Here is a 21,788-nt window from a genome sequence, read left to right as displayed (position 1 = left end):
GTTCCCACAAACACTGCTGCTACTAGATTAAGCTTCCTCATATCAATGAAGCATTTTTAGGAAAACTAAATGGAGCCAGCAGAGTAAAGTGCATGGGACAAAAATACTATACTGTGGTGTAGTATATGTATGTGTATAGTATACTACACGACACTACACACACACACACACACACATATATATATATATATGTGTGTGTGTGTATAGTGCATCCAGAAAGTATTCACAGTGCTGCACTTTTTCCACATTTTCTTATATCAAACTGGATGTATTTTTTCCCCTCACAATTCTGCACACAATACCCAATGACAATGTGATGAAGTTTGTTTTTTTTTTAGATTTTTGCAAATTTATTAAAAATAAAGAAAAACAAAGAAATCACGTGTACTTAAGTATTCAAAGTCTTTGCCATAAAGTTCAAAATTGAGCTCACGTGCATCCTGTTCCCACTGGTCATCCTTGAGATGTTTCTAGAGATTAATTGGAGTCCACCTGGGGTAAATTCAATTGATTGGACATGACTTGGAAAGTCACACACCTATCTACATGTGACATGCACCTGTGACAGTGCATGTCAAAGCACAAACAAAGGCAAGAAGTCAAAGGAATTGTCTGTAGACCTCCGAGACAGGATTGTCTTGAGGCACAAATCTGGAAAAGGGTACAGAAACATTTCTGCTGCTTTGAAGGTCCCAGTGAGCACAATGGCCTCCATCATCCATGAATGGAAGAAGTTCACATCCACCAGGACTCTTCCTACAGCTGGCTGCCCATCTAAACTGAGTGATCGGGGGAGAAGGACCTTATAGTCAAGGAGGTGACTAAGCACCCAATGGTCACTCTGTAAGAGCACCAGCATTCCTCTGTGGAGAGAGGAGAACCTTCCAGAAGGACAACCATCTCTGCAGCAATCCAGCAATGCCCTGTATGGTAGAGGGGCCAGATGGAAGCCACTCCTTAGTAAAAGGTACATGGCAGCCTGTCTGGAGTTTGCCCAAAGGCACCTGAAGGACACTCAGACCATGAGAAACAAAATCCTCTGGTCTGATGACACAACACTGAACTTTTTGGTGTGAATAGCAGGTGTCATGTTTGGAGGAAACCAGGCACCAGATGAACTCAGCAATATACAGAGACATCCGGATGAAAACCTCCTCCAGAGCGCTCTTGACCTCAGACTGGGCTGATGGTTCATCTTTGACAATGACCCTACGCACACAACCAAGATATCAAAGGAGTGCCTTCAGCAGAAATATGCGAATGTCCTTGACTGGCTCAGCTAGAGCCCAGACCTGAATCCGCTTGAACATCTGTGTAGTGATCTGAAAATGGCTGTGCACCGATAGTCCCCTTCCAACCTGAGGGAGCTTGAGAGGTGCTCTAAAGAGGAATGGGTAAAACTGCCCAAAGATAGGTGCACCAAGCTTGTGGCATCATATTGAAGAAGACTTGAGGCTGAAATTACTGCCAAAGGTGCATCAACACGTATTGAGGAAAGAATGTGAGTACTTATGTACATGTGATTTCTTAGTTTTCTGTTTTTCATCACCAACACTGAAGTGCTGGAACAGGCGAAGGCTAGCAGTGTACAATGCTACTGAAGTCCCAGCTCTGGGCAGGTCATGTCTCCAGGGTGGAGGATCATTGCCTCCCCAAGATTGTTCTATATGGAGAGCTGTCCACTGGCCACCGCAACAGAGGGGCACCTATGAAACGCTATAAAGACTGCTTAAAGAAGTCCCTCATTGCCTGCAACATCAACCTCTGCCTGGTCCAGCATTGCTGCTGACCATTGTGTGTGTGTGTGTGTGTGTGTGTGTGTGTGTGTGTGTGTGTGTGTGTGTGTGTATAGTGAGGCAAATACGTATTTGCCTCACTGTGCAAGTTTTCCCACCTACAAAGAATGCAGAGGTCTGTTATTTTTATCGCAGGTACACTGTGCCTGACAGAATCTAAAAAAAACCTGAAGTTCATATTGTGTATATATATATATATATATATACACACAAGAGTTCAGATGCAAAACCCAGTATCTCCAAAACCATAAATTTGTAGTCAAGTAGGGTACACAGTAAATGGGGTGAGAGAGAGAGAGAGAGAGAGAGAAAGACCTGTGACTGTTTGCATGTTTGCATCAAACTTTACTCAATCAGTCATATAAAGTGTTATTTTCGATTGATGTATGGTTGTTGTGTTTTCCCAGAGGTTATTTTAAAACTCAAGTTACACTGTCACAAGCCCACTCAATGCGTTTTGTATGAATTAACTTGTCATTGTGTTGAATTTCCAATGCTTAGTTCTTTTTTTATGCTACACTTACTTGAAATTATTCAAGATGTTACAGTCTGAATGGTTTAATTAATTTAATTTAATTTAATTAGCTTATAATGCGCCAAATCACAGCAAAGCCATCTCAAGGCACCTTACATAAAACAAGTCAACATAAAATTGAATAAATAATTAAAAATGAATACAAAATTCAATACATAATAAAAACAGAAGTAAAAGAATAAAACAAATAAAAATAAAACCTATCCATAAGAAAGAGAATAAAAATAGGTTTTTAGTCTTGACTTAAAATGTCCACAGACTCAGACTGCCTCACGGTCGCAGTTTATCTGTTAAGTCGTGTATTTAATAAAACGGGGGTAAAAATGGAATAATTAGAATCTTAATGTGCATGTCAATGCATATCCAGATATTGAAGTGGTTACTGTGAATCAGTCTTCACATCAGGCTGACTTTTGCTAAAATAATGTGTGGTAACTACTAGGTCTAAAAGCCTGGAATTGAAATATGAGAGAGCTAAGCATTGAGGGTCTTCAATGTTGTACTGCTTTTTTTTTTTCAATGGCATTTTCAGGTACCAGACTGAACACCGACCTCATGGTATAAAGTAATGTGCCGTCGTCCTGCAGCCTCAGCAGCTTGTTGGGCGTGGTCATGTTGTGGGCAATTGACTTCTTGCCATTAAGAAAGAATGTGTCAGGGGTCCAGATGTTGCTTGCCAGGAGGTTATTTAAGGATAACTTCCCCATGGGCCCTTTGAAGCACAGACGTTCGTTTTCCAGCTTTGACGGAAGAACACGTCCATGGTATATTCCTGAGACAACAGCAAAACACAAAGGATTTGGCTTCAGGGTCCATTGTATCATTTTTGCTCAAACTTGGAAGATTAAACAATGAAGCGTTACAAAAAGCAAAGATGAATTTTGAAATTATGCTAAAGAATGTTTTGTGTCCAAGAGATGGGCCATTTCACAGGTTACATTCATTCTTCCATTTAGCAGCATCTCTGTAGATTTGTTTGTGGGTGACACCAGGTGGAGGTATGATTATTTAGTGGTAGGGTAAATACATTTATAATAAATGTATACTGTATACTAGAGATAGGCTGATAATCAGCTGGGCCGATACTGGCTGTGTATCGGCCATTCCAATTATTGGCATTGGCCGATAATCAGCTGGGGCCTATAATCACCCCTGGCCAATTATCGGCCTAGCCGATTATCAGTCTATCCCTACAGAGCACCAAGAGGGATTGTAAGCCAATGTCGATTATCACCCAACTGATTATCAGTCTATCCCTACAGAGCACCAAGAGGGATTGTAAGCCAATGTCGATTATCACCCAACTGATTATCGGTCTATCCCTACAGAGTACCCAGAGGATTTATCGGTCGATTATCACCCAACCGATTATCGGTCTATCCCTACAGAGCACCCAGAGGGATTATTGGCCAATGTCGATTATCACCCAACCAATTATCGGTCTATCCCTACAGAGCACCCAGAGGGATTATTGGCCAATGTCGATTATCACCCAACCGATCGGTCTATCCCTACAGAGCACCCAGAGGGATTATCGGCCAATGTCGATTGTCACCCAACTGAGTATCAGTGTATCACTACAGAGTACCCAGAGGACTTATTGGTCGATTATCACCCAAACAATTATCCGTCTATCCCTACAGAGCACCCAGAGGGATTATTGGCCAATTGTGATTATCACCCAACCGATTATCGGTCTATCCCTACAGAGCACCCAGAGGGATTATCGGCCAATTTTGATTGTCACCCAACTGATTATCGGTCTATCCCTACAGAGTACCCAGAGGGATTATCAGCCAATGCCGATTATCGGTCTATCCCTACAGAGCACCCAGAGGGATTATCGGCCAATGTCGATTGTCACCCAACCGATTATTGCTCTGTCCCTACAGAGCACCCAGAGGGATTATCGGGCAATGCAATTATCAGCCCAGCCAATTTGGTGTATCCCTACTGAGTACCTAGAGGGATTATTGGCCAATGCCGATTACTATTACTATTTATAATATATATATCCTAATTTACCTTGTTTCTTTACAGTTTGCACTTGCTTGTTGGACTTTCATTCTTTTTTGCCTAATTCCAGTATTAATTTGAGGATCCAGTGAAACATACACTGTAAATCCGAAAACGTTAGCACAACTCAAAAATATTGAGGCAATCAATTGCCACAAAATTTTTGAGTTCATAAGCTTAAAAGTCAGTTGTTCCTGGAACTGAAAAGTTTTGAATATGTGCTACTTGTACCTCGTGATTCAATTTAATTGAATTAGTAAAATAAGTCCCTTCAGCTGCTCCCTTGTTTTTCACTCGGGATCGCTGCAGCAGCTCTGAGGTGGATCTGCATTTTTTTAATTGGCACAAGTTTTACACCAGATGCCCTTCCTGATGCAAACTCCACATTACATGGAGAAATGTGGCAGGGTGGGGTTTGAACTGGGAACCTTCTGCACTGAAACCAAGCACACTAAGTTCATTAAGTCAACTCAAATATTTTCAAATATGATTACTTAATTCTTTTAAGTTGTGCTTTTCTTACTTAATATACAATTAGTCTAATCAATCAAAAATTCTGAGTTTAATTTACTGAAAAAGCAAGACCACGCTACACAAACTTGAAATATTTAAGTAGATAGAACATTTCTTAAACCTTTGAGTTTGCAGGACTTAATCTTTTTAATTAATTTGAACATTCGGGTTTACAGTCCAAAAATACATCATCCATCCCACTCAGCAACATATTGACCTTGTAGCATTGAGCTCAAAAGAATAAATAACAAAGGAAAACAGAGTAATAACATGATTAACAGAGTGGCATAAGCTTTTATGAACTGCAAAACCATCTAAATCTCTTGCCACATTTCATTCATCAATCACGCAGTCTTGTCAATATCTTTTTTCCAGTCAATTATAAGAAAGTGGCAGTTTTGATTGCATCAGCAATGAAGTGTGCTTGGATGTGACAGCTGATATCATGAAAGAAGAGGTTTGGATGTCTTATGCCATCCAGGTGGAAAGTTATCCTTCACAGAAGAATAGATTGGGAAAGGTTGGGAAGGGCCAGCCAGGTCGCATTAAATTCTTACAAGCTGCAAATCATCCACATTTATTCCAGCTCATTTAAAAATTATTGCCAACCTCTAAAGACGTAACTGGGACATGAATGTATGCCTGCAGCTCTCTGGAGCCCTTTTACAACCTTGATGTAATGTTAATAAACATCTGGCTGGGATCTTTCGTTTTAATTTAATTTAATTTTATTTTATTTTTGTAGCGGCTTATATCAGCGTTCGTCAGCACAAACTCACCATCTCTGTGTCGGAAACCGGGCCAAAGCTGGTAACGAAAATATTCGTCTTGATTTCTGTGACATTCTCTGCAGAGGAAGAAAGAGAGAGTGAGAGATACACCACAGATGATAAAATGGTCAGTTAAAACAACCCAATTTCAAGATATTATGGTTGCATATTTGCTCTGGACTGCACAAGATATTATATCCAACACTGCTTCCAGAATCATATTTTGGGACTGGATTTACATTCTTGACTTTGGAGTCACTTTATCCCCATCAAACAAAACCATTTCCCATCTACATTACATCAACAGAAACTGAACTATAAGTATGAGGCCTTCTTAAGCATTCTGCTACATTTATCTCTTATACATGGGAAGATAGACATTTGGAATTATATCTGACATTTTAAGGAAAAATATTAAATGACATTATGTAGTAACTTGGCTTCCTGAGTAATACAAGACCTGCTGTGTTGCTGCCATATTTACTGAGGTACATCGAGCACCATGGCATCACAGGAATGGTCAAAACAGACATTAAAGTTCATTTATGCAAATTTTTTCAAATGCAAGTTGAAGTTCAAGAGTAATTTAATCTCAACGTATGCTCCCTCGCATCAGTGGATACTGTTACGCAGCTGCAGGCCATGTTATCAAAGTGAAATTTCAAAACAAGTGTATACGGCTATTTTGAGAAATCTTGCTCAATTGGCTCAAGTAGAGACTTGGGGTCCCCAAGTCGTGATATAAGCATAACATTTTATTTGTTACCAATATACAGCTGCAGGCCATGTTGTCAAAGTCAAAGCTCAAAACAGGTGTATCTGGTTATTTTGGGTAAAAAAAGAACCCGTTCAATTGGTTCAAACAGAAACTTGGGGTCCCTAAGAAATTCTGGCTCAAAATCTCCTCTCTGGGTTCAGCTGTTATCAATAAACAGCTGCAGGCCATGTTATCAAAGTCAAAGCTCAAAACAGGTGTATCTGATTATTTCGGGTAAAAAGGAACCTGTTCAATTAGATCAAACAGAAGCTTGGGGTCCCTAAGAAATTCTTGATCAAAATCTCCTCTGGCCTTGGTTTTTATCAAGATACAGCTGCAGGCCATGTTGTCAAAGTCAAAACTCAAAACAGTTGCATATGTTTATTTTCAGGAATCCTGCTCAATTGGCTCAAATAGACACTTGGGGTCCCCAAGTCATATAAGCACTAAATTTGTTTTGTTTTTTTTTAACCAGTATATAGCTGCAGGCTATGTTATCAAAGTCAAATCTCAAAACAGGTGTATCTGGTTATTTTCAGGAAAAAAGAAACTGCTCAATTAGATCAAAAAGAAGCTTGAGGTCCCTAAGAAATTCAGCCTCAAAATCTCCTCTCTGGGTTCAGCTGTTATTAAATACAGCTGCAGGCCATGTTATCAAAGTCAAAGCTCAAAACAGGTGTATCTGATTATTTCGGGGGGCACCTGTTCAATTGGATCAAACAGACACTTAGGGTCCCTAAGAAATTCTGGCTCAAAATCCTCTGGCCTTGGTGTTTATCAAGGTATAGTTGCAGGCCATGTTCAAAGTCAAATCTCAAAACAGGTGTATCTGGTTATTTCAGGAAAAAAGAAACTGCTCAATTAGATCAAAAAGAAGCTTGAGGTCCCTAAGAAATTCAGCCTCAAAATCTCCTCTCTGGGTTCAGCTGTTATTAATATACAGCTGCAGGCCATGTTATCAAAGTCAAAGCTCAAAAAAGGTGTATCTGATTATTTCGGGGGGCACCTGTTCAATTGGATCAAACAGACACTTAGGGTCCCTAAGAAATTCTGGCTCAAAATCTCCTCTGGCCTTGGTTGTTATCAAGGTATAGTTGCAGGCCATGTTATCAAAGTCAAAGCTCAAAACAGGTGTATCTGGTTATTTTCAGGCCAAAGAAACTGTTCAATTGGATCAAATAGAAACTTGGGGTCCCTAAGAAATTCAGCCTCAAAATCTCCTCTCTGGATTCAGCTGTTATCAATAAACAGCTGCAGGCCATATTATCAAAGTCAAAGCTCAAAACAGGTGTATCTGATTATTTCGAGTAAAAAGGAACCTGTTAAATTAGTTCAAACAGAAACATGGGGTCACTGAGGAATTCTGGATCAATATCAACTCTGGCCTTGGTTTTTATCAAGATACAGCTGCGTTTGCCACATGACTCCCAAGAGAGCCGGAGCAGCAATGATGAAAATGTGGTTTCATCCATCAGTGAACATGTTGATTGTGATGTCAAAGTCGTTCCCTAAGCAGAAAGCTGGGATAAAAGAAAGGGAAGGGCGCTGCAAAAGTCAAAGTTCAAAACAGTTGTTTATGGTTATTTTCAGGAATCCTGCTCAATTGGCTCAAATAGACACCTGGGGTCCCCAAGTCATATAAGCACAAAATTTTCTTTTTACCAATATATAGCTGCAGGCCATGTTATCAAAGTCAAAGCACAAAACAGGTGTATCTGGTTATTTTCAGGAAAAAGAAACTGTTCAATTGGATCAAATAGAAATTTGAGGTCCCTAAGAAATTCAGCCTCAAAACCTCCCCTCTGGGTTCAGCTGTTATCAATATACAGCTGCAGGCCATGTTATCAAAGTCAAAGCTCAAAACAGTTGTTTGTGATTGAATTGGCTGAAGTAGATACTTGGGGTGCCCAAATAATTTAGGCTCAAAATCTCCTGTCTTATCGTGGTTGTTATTGATATAGTACAGCTGTAGGCTGTGTTGTCAAAGTCGAATGTCAAAACATGTTTCTAGTTATTTTCAGGAATCCTGCTCAATTGACTCAAAGATACTTGGGGTCCCTAAGTAATTTAAGCACAAAATGTCCTATCTAGACTCAGCTGTTACTAAGATACTGCAATAGGCCATGCTACTGAAATCAAAGAGCTGGTGTCTGAAGTAATTTCAGAAAAAAATTGGATCAAGTCAAGTTGGGTTCCCTCATTTATTTTAACCTCGAAAACTGTTCTCTAGCGTCAGTGATTACTAAGATAGAGCCATCGGCTTTTTCATAGGGTCCAAAAGTCAAAACTGAAATTTGTCGTCATGTTCAAGTCAAGTTAAGTCTGGGAGCATGGGCTGGTGCTATGCAGGCAGTGAATGTCATGTGACATAAAACTACCAGTCAAATGACAAAGATCTACATTGGCTTGCAAAAGTATTCAGCCCCTTGGTATTTCACGCATTTTAATTTGTTTATGGCATTTAAAATACAAAAAGTAAATCAAGCTTCTCAATATAAAAAATTCTAAAATAATTTTCTTAGACTCAAACTGAAAAAAATCTCTCCAACTTGATATAAATTAATTAAAAATATAAAAGTCAAAGATGATAGGTTGCATAAGTATAATACCTGTAAATAATCAGTTTAATTGCCAGTTTCTTCAGACAAGTCTGGGGATGGATACATAAACATACAGAGGAGGATTTTTGTAAAAAGAAGACCTGAAATTTTAGCTACAAATTGCCAGAAGGTACATATGAGATGCAAGCCTACATTTGATGTTTTAGTGAAAGAAGACCCTCCTCTAGATCACTTCATCATGAAGCTGTATAACTGGGGATACAAAATACAAAACTTGCACCATGCGCAATTTCTCCAGTCACAGCCAGAGAAGCCTATAACTTCTTCTGGGTTGTCTGGGTGTCATGGTGGCTTTCCTCACTCTTCTCCTTCTTGGACAGTCACTCAGTTTTTGAGAACTGTCTGCTTCATACTGATTTACCACAGAGTGCCATACTGTTTGTATTTCTTCATAAACTGATGTACAATAAACTTCAAGACATATTCAGTGACTTGGAAATGTTCATGTATCCTCCCCTGACTTGTCTGAGAAAAACTGGCAATAAAGCTGATTATTTACAGGTATTATACAAAGAGGCTAATTATTTATGGAACCTTCAAACTTCAAACTTTCAGTTTGAGTCTAAGGAAGATAATTTTATAAATTTTTATATTGAGAAGCCTGATTTACTTTTGTATTTGAAATGCCATAAACAAGCTCAAATGCGTGAAATACCCAGGGGCTGAATACTTTTGCAAGCCACTGTATTTAGGTGTCATATAAATTGCACTATGTATAATTGCTGTAATTTAAAAAGGAAACATATTTTTCATTTTCAGCAAAAATATTAATTTGGCTCAAATAGAACTTGGAATCAAAAGTAATTTTTAGGCCAATCATCATGCAGAACTGAAAAAACAGAAACTCATGTTAACTGATTAATTAAGGTCTAAATTTGCGCTCCTTGCTGCAGACATATTGAGATACAGTGAGAGTCAAGTGCACTTGTACCACATAAAACATGCATTTACATTCATTTGAACCAATTTTTTTTTAACATTTATAATTTTTTTTGTTTTTGTTTATTATTTGTTTTTATAGATGGCTTGCAAAAGTATTCAGCCCTTGGTATTTCACACATTTTAAGTGTTTATGCCATTTAAATATAAAAAGTAAATCAAGCTAATCAGTTTATGGTGTATTGGATTTAGCTTCCTCATATCAGGATTAGGAAGGGTCACCGTTCAGACTAGGACGGAACCCGCATTGCTCATCCCAATCTGAGGGTCGACTAATGGTCAAAGCCTCCTGTCTAGTATCCTGGTATAGGCCTTTCCAGGAGGCTTCTATAATTGGAACACACTTTCCAGCCCATTTTTATAAAGATGGGGACTACCACCCCAGTTTGCTAATCAGAGGTACTGTCCCCAACTTCCATGCAACATTGCATAAACATGTCAAGAATGACAGCTCAACAACATCCAGAGACTTCAGCATCTCTGGACCAATCTCGTCTGCCCCCTGCGACTCACCGCCGAAGAGTTTTTAACTACCTTGATGACTTCCACTAGGGTGATGGCACCAGATCCACCTGAGTTTTCCATCCCTGCCCTCCTCAATAGTAGGGTTGAGGAGATCCTCAAGGAGTTCTTTCCACCACCTGAGGATATTCTCAGTCCAGCTGAGCAGCTCGTCTCTCCTGCTGAACTCATCCTGGGCTCAGGATGTGTTCTGCTTTGAGACTGATTTAAAGTCATTCTCCTTGGCCTCTCCTCCTCCCATACCCCAGTATTTGCCTTAGCACCACTGATGTGGCAGTCCTTCTGGTCTGCTGGTACCTGTTCTCTGATTCCGGAGACCTCTGTGCCTCCTTCTTCATGTTTTTGGGCTGCCACCATGTCAAGCACAGACAACCGCCTGGCCACAGCTCAAAGCAGCCACCTCAGCAATGGAGGCCGAGAACGTGGACCACTCCGCTTCCATATCCCTCGGGATGTGAGAGAAGGGTCTCTCGGAGTGTCCAGTCGGGGACACTGTGGGAGCATGTGGTACCGGAACCTGTGCAACACATGATCCGGTATCTATATGACCAAAGTAGGAGCTGAGTGTTGGACTCCTGCCAGGGCACCCCCCTTGTCATCAGTCCTGTTCATGATGTTCATGGTTGGAATTACAAGGCAGTGAAGGACTGGAAGATGTCCAGTTTGGTGACATAAGAGCTGCATCTCTGCTCATTGATTGGTGATGTGTTCTTTTGGCTTCATCGGAGCAGTGACCTCCGATGTGCAGTGAGCGTTTGAGGCTGAGTCTGAAGTGACTGGGATGAGAATCAGCACCTCCAAATCTGAGAGCATGGTCCTCTGTCGGGAAAAGGGTGTATTGTCCCCTCTGGGTCAGGGGAGAGATCTGCCCCAGGTGGAGGAGTTTAAGTATCTCAGGGACTTGTTCATGAGTGGATGTAAGTTGGCGCGTGAGATCAATAGACAGATTGTGTCTGATGTTTTAAGGATGTTGTAACAAACCCTCATAGTGAAGAGGGAGCTGAGCCAGAAGGTGATGATCTGAACTTACAGTCAGTTTATGCTCCTATCCTCACATTTGGCCATGAGCTCTGCGTAATGACTGAAGCATAAGGTTGCGGATACAAGTGGCGGAAATGACATTCCTCCGCTGGGTATCTGAGTTCCACTCCAGGAGAGAGTGACTATCCAGAAGGGACTCAGAGTAGAGCTTGCTGCTTCTTCGCATCGAAAGGATCCAGTTGAGGTGATTCAGTTATCTGGTGAGGATGCCTCCTGGTTGTCTCCCTAGGAGGTCTTCTAGGCATGTCTAACTGGAATGGGGGGCCCCAGGACATGCTGGAGGGATTATATTTCCCAGATGTCTTGGAAATGAGAACAGTCACAGGACTTGGACAAGGATAGGGAAGTGTGGGTTGAGCTGTTTAGTCTGCAACCTGGATCCAGACAACGCAGAAAATGGATGAAATGAATCAATAACACGGGCGCATTTTGAGGAAAGCTAACAGTGTCTTTCAATAGAGTGAAAAATGCACAGCAAATAGAAACAAAATGCACGGGACATGATGTGATTCATACAAGGGAATATTTCACTGTCCAATGGGACAAATAATGAATGTCATGTGACATAGAACCCACCAATTAAAAAAATCATGGTGTTAACAACTACTTTTTCTTCACAAACCTGCACCATAAACAATGCTTTGGGTGCAGAATGAAACTACGCTTCATAAAAAGCCACATATTTGTTCAATAAAAGACAAAAGAATAGCAAAGTTTGACTTTGTTTCTATCATTTGCATTGGCAGAGCAATAAATCTCCGCTACGCATGGAAATATGGTCCTGGTGGGCAGTGACTGGCGAACAGCTTGTTGAATGGTGAATAAAGACATGTTTTTTATTTATTTTTTTGCTCTGAAAGCCAGTTGTCAAGGGTAGCAACAGTTACCAGGATGTGAGAGGAGGCTTTCAGCTGGGGGGGGGGGGGGGGGGGTTACTTACAGGACAACACAATGTGTTACATCGATCATAAAATGAAATGATGAGGCGAATGTGACACGGGGCCAAATAAAGGCATAAAATGAAAGCAGCTAAAAAGCACTGCAGAGGCAGGGATTGGAAAAAATGAATAATAATAATAAAAAACATGAATTCCAATAGCAAAAAAAAAAAAAAAAAAGAAAGAAAGAAAAAATATCTCCTTTGAATAGAAATCTGAGTTTCAAGGTTATCTTCTGTTGCCACGGTGAGGAGAGTGAATAAACCAGCACAGTGCAGCGAACTCACACCACGCCGAGGACAGCTCGCTTGATTTGCTGTGCCGTGGCAGCATACAAGGCAAATCAGTTTCATGATCGTTGCCACAAGTCGGAGCGAAACGTCACGTCTGACAGCGTGCGCCCGTGCGTTCACCTTCCACTCACACGTCAGCAAATTTGCTCTCACAGTTTTCGACCCCTGTATGTGTCAGCCTCGCAGCGTTTCCCATGAATCAGTGCATGAAATTACAGCTTGAAATGAGCCTCACACAGCATCACACAGTCATACTGTTAGATGCATTTTGTGCAAGCTAATACAGGTTTTAAAAACAGATACTATATGACATTTTAAAGCCATAAATTATCCTATAGGTGTTCAGGTGATACAAAACACTGTTATGTTTCCAAGAACTGGCCAGAATCTTTAAATGGAAAGGAGTTGATGTTTGTCACACCCCATCTTCATCCAAAAGCATATTTCTTCCATCTCTCCATCAGACAGTACAACATGTCACACAGGGGGCAGGGTGGCTTGGGGACGTGTCACACGCAGCAAACATATGGAATTCTGTCAATTTTAGCAGTGAAGTTTCCATCTGCATATTCATAGAACTGGAGAACTTTTTGTATAAGCAATTCTAGGGTGGAGCTTGAAGGATCTATTTTCCAAATTTGCACACTCAAAAAAAAAAAAAAAAAACTTGCTCAGTGAATTTAATAAAATTCTGGAAAGTATTTCCACCCAAGTAAAATGAGTCAAATTATCCAGAAGCAATTTTGTCGAGTGATCTAAATGTAAATTTATTGAGTCAACATGATGAATTTGTGTTACCTTTACTTCAGGCCAGGTTCAGGTCAGCTAGATTTGTAAGGGTAAGTGTAACAAAAAAGTAAGTCCCTTTAGTTGCTCTCTTGTTTGCAGTCAGGGTCGCCACAGCAAATCCAAGGTGGATCTGCATGTTGATTTGGCACAGATTTTACACCGAATGCCCTTCCTGGCGCAACTCCACATTACATGGAGAAATGTGGCAGGGGTGGGATTTAAACCGGGAACCTTCAGCACTGAAAACAAGTGCACTAACCACTTGGCCACCACTAACCCTAACCCACCTCTGCCTAATTTTCTTGGACCATTTAAACTTGTTTGATATGATTATGAGCTGCTTAATTTAATAGGGTAGTTACAACTACTTTTTTAAATAATACAGTTACATGAATAATTTGTGCTGATCCAACAAGTTAAGTTGACACGTAACTATACTGTACTATTTTATCACTTGATCACTTCAATTTAACTTATAGAGTGCCAAATCACAACAGCGTCACCTCAAGGCACTTCACAAAAACAATTCAGAAACAAAATTAATGAACAGAAAGATCAAGAAAGCACAATTAAAGATTAAAAAGCACAATAAAAGAATAAAAGAAAAAGAAAAAAGCATAAAAAGCATAAAAACATAGTAACTCAAGAAGCTAACCATATAAAGAGAAAACAAATGCATCTTGAGTCTGGACTTAAAAGTCTCCACCAAGTCTGACTCCTTTATTGATACAGGGAGATCAGTCCACAGAACAGGGGCACAATAAGAAAAGGCTCTATGACCCACAGACCTTTTATTCACCCTAGGGACACAAAGTAGTCCTGCATCCTGCGAACGCAAAACCCGGGCAGGTACATAGGGTTTAATTAATTCAGCTAGCTAGGTAGGGAGGTGCCAGTCCATGAACAATTTTATTGGCTAGTAGTAGAACCTTCAAATCTGATCTCACTGGGACAGGAAGCCAGTGAAGAGATGCCAAAATGGGTGTAATGTGGTCAAACTTTGTGCTTTGTGTCAAAAGTCTGGTAGCAGCATTCTGAACCAATTGGAGAGCCCTAATGCTGGACTGCAACCCATAAAATAGAACATTGCAATAATCCAATCTAGAAGAGACAAACACATGAATCAGGATCTCAGCATCAGCCATACACAGGATGGGACAAATCTTCGCTATATTTTGCAGGTGGAAGAAATCAGTCCTCGTAATATCTCTAACGTGGAGATGAAAGGACAACATAGGATCAAAAATTACCCCAAGGTTCCTCACTTTGTCTGTATGATGTATAACACACGAGCCTAGGCTAATCGTTAAGTGGTCAAATTGATGCAGATGTCTCACCGATGCCTTTAAGTTTGAGTTTCATGTTAAATGATGATGAAGGCCAACAAATCTGACAGCACTCACAGAAAGAGATGATTTCTTAGAGGCCTGATGTATTTTATTAGTAGTATTATTGTTGTTATTGTTGATGTCATTGTTATTGTCATCATTTGTCCTAATCTGTTGTGTTTTTACAAAACACCAAATGCCTTATTCTCTGCATTCTCTGCATTTTATCAAGGTTTTCCATAATTACCATATCAAGCATCTAACAGCAAATTTGCTGAATTATGTTCAATGATGCTTTTGTTTGTTCCATGGCAACCACCTAAAAGCCCATTTCTGAGAAATTATTTTGGCAAAGCTCTTGTTGGTTTCCATGGCAAATATTTAAAAGCCAGCTTGTCCACATTGCTTTTGGCAATATCACGAGTTGGTTAGACCATGGCAACCATTCAAAAGCATGTTTCTCAGTACAGTTGTATTTTTCACAATATTTTACATGGATACCATGGCAACCACCTAAAATTATGTTTTTCAGCATAACCATTTTTATTGCTGTTTTCGTTGGTTCCCACAGCAACCATCTAAAAGGCTATTTGCTTACTTTAGGAAATGTTGTCATTGGTTATCATGGTAACAATTTAAAAGCCTATATTGCTGTATTGATTGATTACTATGGCAACCATTTAAAATACTATTTTTCAGCGTCATTATTTTTTAACAATGTTTTCCTTGGTTCCCATGGCAGCTATCTAAATAGTCCTCAGCATTACTTTAGGCAGTGTTTCATTGTTCATGATCATTGGATCAAGGCAACCATCTAAAAGCACATTAGTCCACAGTATTTCAGACAATGGTTTTGTTAGTTACCATAGGAAGTGTTTAAAAGCCTATTTCGACAGTTATTTTATTTCTGCATTTTTTGGCCTATATGATGATTCTATTAATTATCATTATCATTATCACTAATCATCCTCAGTATCATCAGAGGGAGTTTTTCCTTACCACTGTTGTCTGTATGCTTGCTCTAGGGGTTGGTAAAGTTAGACCTTACTCGTCTTGAGACAGATTTGTTGTGATTTGGCACTATATAAAATTTAATAAATTGAAATTTACAATGACAGAACTATTTATTAGTTTTGGCTAGACTTTTGAAGGTTGGGGGATATTTACCTTCTTCTGTGTTGCGCATTTCATGAACAGGATGGTTCAAAAATGGTATTGTGTTTATTGAAAAGCCATGTATTCGTTACATGGATAAAACTGCAATATATGCCTGAACAAACAGTATTCATAATAATAATAAAAATCTATAATACAAATGGATGAATATTTCTTTCTTTAGAAAAAGAAATATACAAACAGGTTTGAAACCAGGTATTCCCATGAGCTTACATTTTACCTAGATTTGGTCTGCCATGGCAAGTAACAAGCACTATGCAAATTACTAACTCACTATTAAGCAGACACAAGAGTAGTGTTTTTCCCATTTTTAAATTTCTTTTTTAAAATTAGGATGTTTATTTTCAATAAAATATAACATATTTAATAGTCATGTACGTTTCAGTCATGACCCTTAGCTCTGGTCTTTTCAAGGCACCTGTTAAATGAGAAAATAGTGTCTTGGTGCAACAGATTGAAGATCACAAGCAGATGACTTGGTTCTTGTTGTATTTCAATTTGTTTGTGAATATGATTATTGTTGCACATTAGTGCACGAGTCAATTCATTATTTCATTATTATGTGTATCCAAATCCAAATTCTCTTTCATTTGGACATCTTCACAAATAAACAGCATCATTCTCTACATGTTCTTTACAAAATTTATAATAATAACCTGTAAAGATAAAGATAAAGATAAACTTTATTGATCTCACAGAAGAGAATTCACATGTTACGTCAGCTCTTAAAAAACACACAAGACGGGTGCAAGTAGAGGAAAATGTTCATCAAACAGTGTGTACAAGGATAAGCAATAATAATAATACTTGTAACAGTACAAGACATAAGAAATGAGGTAGAAATAGAATTATATATATATATATATATATATATAATATATATATATATATATATATATATATATATATATATATATATATATATATATATATATATATGTGTGTGTGTGTGTGTGTGTGTGTGTGTGTGTGTGTGTGTGTGTGTGTATGCATATACACATATACATACACATACATATGCATATATATATAAACGTGATTGGGATTGAAAAGGAGCATCTTCTTTACAATATGTGAATGGAGTTTAGGTGTGGTAAGGTGACATTAGTGCAGGGATTTGTAAACGAGTTGTTATTGCACATGATTTGTTCAACCAGGTAGAATTCCATTGAGACTGAAACCTCTTGCAAGCAAATTGTTCAGCGCAGTGCACGAGGAAAACTATTATTGTTTTGTGGGATGACTCACTCGAGGACACCTGGCATTGTTAGCTTGCCAATATGTCCTCTTTAAAAGGGAGCAGTGGAATATGACTTTGACAGTGTAATAGCAGCAGACGTAACATTTGAAAGAAAATTTTATTTTATGACTCATGTTTGATTGTTGTCATTTTTTTTTAATGATGCGTCAGTCGACATTCAGTTTCTGTGTCCCTCCCAAACCATGCAAACCTCCCAGGCCCGGTCGCAGCCTGTTATCATAACCGTCGAGGAGCCCGTCCAGGATCCTGGTGAAAACGATGCTGTCGTCGTTGGCGCTGGTCTCCTTTTGAGCCTCTGAGGAGGAGGTGCAGAGACTGGTAGGGGGGGAGGTGGAGGGGACAGAGCAAGGAAGGAAAGAAAGGATAATAAATTCAGTGAGGAGAAATGATAGCAGAGCATCCTGGCACAAGCTGAAGAACCCTGATGCGAGACGTCAAAAAATGGCCGGGGTGCTATGATTAATTAGCCTTCTGTCTTTACAACGGGCTAGTTGCCGTTAATTATGCAACAAGAGTGCTGCTTACAACTACCAGTAGAGATAATTACGGATGGTAACATTATCTCAATATAAACACAAGGCTTCCGCTACTCTTGCTGGTAATGCACAGAAATTACCAACGAAGAACGCAGTATAGGAGACATACAGTAAAGGCTTCAGTCGAGATTTGCTGTGCAACACTGCAGAAGTTGTTGTTTGATCTGCTCAGATGAGAGTGGATTTCCTGTCAAAGAGCTTTGTGCATTTCCTAAGTGCACTACAGTAGTATTGCAACACAGTGCAATCAGTCACAGGGAGGAGGCTGAGCTGGCGGCATTCCCCGACAAAAATAAAAAAATGAATATGCCAGATTTCATTTACAAACCAGCATGAGCAGTCTAATATTTATGGCAAATGTTTGACTATACGACAGAATGTATATGTGTGTATTCATCGAAGGGGGCTGTGGGCCTCTCGGACATACGTTGTGGTTTAAAAATAACATTTAGTCATTTTGCATTTACTCCCAAACATTCATTATCTTATGCTTAACATACATATATGCATTCTACTTTCATGCATTTTCAGTTCTTTAGTCTCAGTGTCAAACATTACCCCAAATGCAACATTTTTGCTTTCCATGTTTTAATGCATTGAAGTAAAAGATCCATGATTTCTTCTGTGCACACAAAAGGCTTATTTTTCTTGAATTTTGTACACGAATTTGTTAAAATCCATGTGAAGTGGACAGTAGAGGTGGGCAATACCAGAAATTTTGTTCTTGAGCCGATACCAAGTAAATACAGGCCCAGTATCGTCAGTACCAATACCGATACTTTTTCATATTTAAGCTTCATAGATCCAAAGACCTAGGATAGAATTTCGCCAAATATTGTACGTGACAACAAAATACTTTATTATCACAATCAACTTAGCGGCCAGGCTGAGCCTACCTGCATGGCTGTTGGCTGGCGCCACTGAGCCATGTGATGGTGCAACAACAAAAGACCAGAGGGGGGAGGGTGCGCTGCACCGTGTTGTGTGACACAGCGCAGCGCTGCTCTTACAGACAGAGCGTAGACTTTGATGAATCTGAGTGTGCAGCAGTCAGTGCGTGCGGGAGAGAAAAAAGCTTGAGTATCGTATCTTTTTACACGAGGATCGTTCCATATCAATACCAGCGTTGGTATCAATATTATCGATATTAGGATTGATCTGCGCACCTCTAGTGGACATTTCACCGTTGCCAGGATAATACATCGAGCTAACAGGTGTAGCATGTCAATGTGATGATTAAACAGCATGAATATTGCAGAATCCTTTATATAATGTGCCTTGTGTGTGTGCCTATGTCATTCTGTGTGTGCGTGCACGCGCATGCATGCATATGCATTTGTGAGCTTGCAGCTCATTTATGGGTAAAGAGGTAGAGCATGGGTGAGATCGTCTATGACCATGGTGGGACAAATGAGACCCGAACATGCACCCATATTAACAATTACTAACAAGCTCAGCGAACAGGCTGACATCAGTTTGGATGTTTATTACATCACATTTTTGGGGGCTGAGCAGTGGTTCTCATCATGGTTTTGCTTTGGTGTGGGCATTAAAAATTATGACCTGCTTATTTCCTCAGTACTGATGGACTAACTGGAAATAACACCCTCAAGCTCCCGGTAGCTGATACACATGCTAATACCATTAGCATATTTCCTACAAGATCTGCTAACAAGCTAACCTCAGTTGCTTATTGCATTGTATTCTGGGGAGCTGAGCAATGATTCTCATAACTGTTTTGGTTTGGTGTGGACATCATAAATTATGATACTATCAGGGATTAATAACTTGATGTTATGAAGATACCAATAGCTTCAAAAAATGCTAATGCTGCTAGCATCAAAACTTATATCACATGATAATTTAATTTGACACAAATGCAGGCCCACACACACATCTAAAATCAGCAGGCATGGCCAGTATTTACAGAATCTTTTTCACACAGTTTATTCTATGATTAATATGAATGATGCACCATGCAGCAGTGCAGCGCTCCCTTGTGCTACACTATGTTACAAACAGGAAGTGCCAAGTTTTGAATCTACAGTGAAACAGGAAATGTCAAATGTTGAACACTTTCTGGATTGTCAATAGATGCGATCTTGTGGGAGCTTGCAGCAATTAAGTGGCACGTTGACACTGAAACAGGAAGTGCCAAGTCTTGAGCCCACAGTGAAACAGGAAATGTCAAAAGTCGAACACTTCCTGGAACTACAGCAGAGGATATTAACCTGTTTTTCATTATGTTGTTTTTGCGCTGTTATGTTTATCCTCTGTAAAGTTTTTGTGTAACGTTTTGTTTGTCTCATTTAAAAAAAAAAAAGAAAAGAAAATTTTAAAAAGAGGAAGAGGAGATCTCACATGAATAGAGGAGATTTTGCGGGAATTCAGTGCACAGCCAACACTGAAACGGGAAATGCTAAATGTTGAGTCGACATTGAATCCGGGACTGCTAACGTGGGAGGCAGCGCGCACCTTGACAGCACCTGAGTGGTTATTTAGTGTGTAAATTGCATGAAGTATTTTAGCCATGCTAATGCTGACCAGAAGCATTTACTGAGAATAAAGTGTGAAGGACCTAAATGAGATGGTGAGGACTTTTCAGGCATGTGAGACACAAATAAAGAAAAATGCTTAAAATGGCGGGGGTTATGAGGGCCGTAATTGGGGTGTTTGGGGGCGAAGCTTCCCAGAAGGTGAGTGTTTTTAGCCATGCTAATGCTGCCCAGAAGCATTTGCTGAAAATAAAGTCTGAAGGACCTAAATGAGCTGGTGAGGACTTTCCAGACATGTGAGATGCAAATAAAGAAAAATGCTTAAAATGGTGGAGGTTATACGGGCCGTAGTAGGGGTATCTGGGGTAGGGGTGGGGCAGTCTGCATTGCAAATTAGGACGTAATAAGGTGGAAATGAAGCAAAGAGTTGTCTGCACCAAAGCATAAAAAAGTTTGGAGTGAGAATGTGTATGTTTGTCTGCTTCCTGAACACTGGACATGGCATGTGATCCTCGCTGCACTCCACTCAGCAAAAAAGATAGCATCTGTGGTGGAAAATATGTCACTTCCTGCTAAAAGGTTAAAAACTATGAGGAGAAACTGAATGCAATCCACCCAACTAACAAACTAACAACTGAAAGGAGAAAAATAATGCGCTCCCCCCAGCTAACAATTTAGCAACAGAAAAGAGAAAAAAATGCGCTCCACCTAGCTAACAACTTAGCAAGAGAAAGGAGAAACATAATGTGCTCCACCCAGCTAACAAGCTAGCAACTGAGAGGAGAAATATGATGCAGTTAACCCAGCTATCTGTCAAGGTGCTGAGACACAAATAGGTAAACACAAATGCAGACTTGTAGGCTGAGAAGTTGGAGTAATCAAAAAAAGCTTTATATTGTAAACAGGCAGAGGTTCAATACACAGTAAGACAGTGATGCGGCATTTACAGACAGGCGTGAGGCACAGGTGTGACCCAAAAAATGAGCAAGGTTTAAAAACACTGAGAGACAAAATACAATGAGACACAGACAAAAGCGGAATCCAACAAACAGAGCAAGGTTAACACACAGTAAGGAAAAAAGGGGAGATGACAAAAATGCTGGAACGAAGATGCAAGGAACACTGAACTGGCAGTGAAAGACAAAACACATGAGGCTTAAATACATGGTGGGTAAATGAGACACTGGTGCGGGGAATGTCAGGAAGGGGGCGTAGACGAACGAGACGCAGATGAGGAAAGACTGTGCAGGAGACGAGAGTTCAGTGACAAAGGTGGCGTGACAGACAGGAGCAGAGGTAAGACAAATCCGTGACAGTGACTGAGCCAAACAGTGATCAAAATAACATACCTAAAACACGGATAAGCAAAACCAAAGGCCAAATAAAACACCCAGACAAAAAGAACAAAGAATTAAACCAGGAAACAAAAGGTAAGAACTGAAAGAGATCATCAAGAAACTAA

General features: G+C 39.8%; 1 protein-coding gene and 1 long non-coding RNA gene across 2 annotated transcripts in view; one reads left to right on the top strand and one right to left on the bottom strand.

Annotated features, from left to right (window-relative positions):
* The window catches only part of LOC117516321 (gamma-aminobutyric acid receptor subunit alpha-5-like), a 105,366-nt gene extending 89,967 nt beyond the window's left edge, over positions 1 to 15,399 (bottom strand). The window contains exons 1-2 of the mRNA XM_034177310.1: positions 15,360 to 15,399; positions 10,434 to 10,437 (exon numbers count right to left, since the gene is read on the bottom strand). Of these exons, the coding sequence (XP_034033201.1) occupies positions 10,434 to 10,437; positions 15,360 to 15,399 (44 nt within the window). The remainder of the gene's footprint in view (positions 1 to 10,433; positions 10,438 to 15,359) is intronic.
* On the top strand, positions 3,389 to 3,911 carry LOC117515114. The gene is made up of 2 exons (XR_004562059.1): positions 3,389 to 3,660; positions 3,729 to 3,911. It is a non-coding gene; the product is annotated as an uncharacterized LOC117515114 (long non-coding RNA).
* Positions 15,400 to 21,788: the final 6,389 nt, after the last annotated feature.

This window comes from Thalassophryne amazonica, chromosome 1 (assembly GCF_902500255.1).
Source record: "Thalassophryne amazonica chromosome 1, fThaAma1.1, whole genome shotgun sequence".
Lineage (NCBI taxonomy): Eukaryota > Metazoa > Chordata > Actinopteri > Batrachoidiformes > Batrachoididae > Thalassophryne > Thalassophryne amazonica.
The sequence above is the reverse complement of the archived record's forward strand: the minus strand, read 5'-3'. Positions and strand labels throughout refer to the sequence as shown.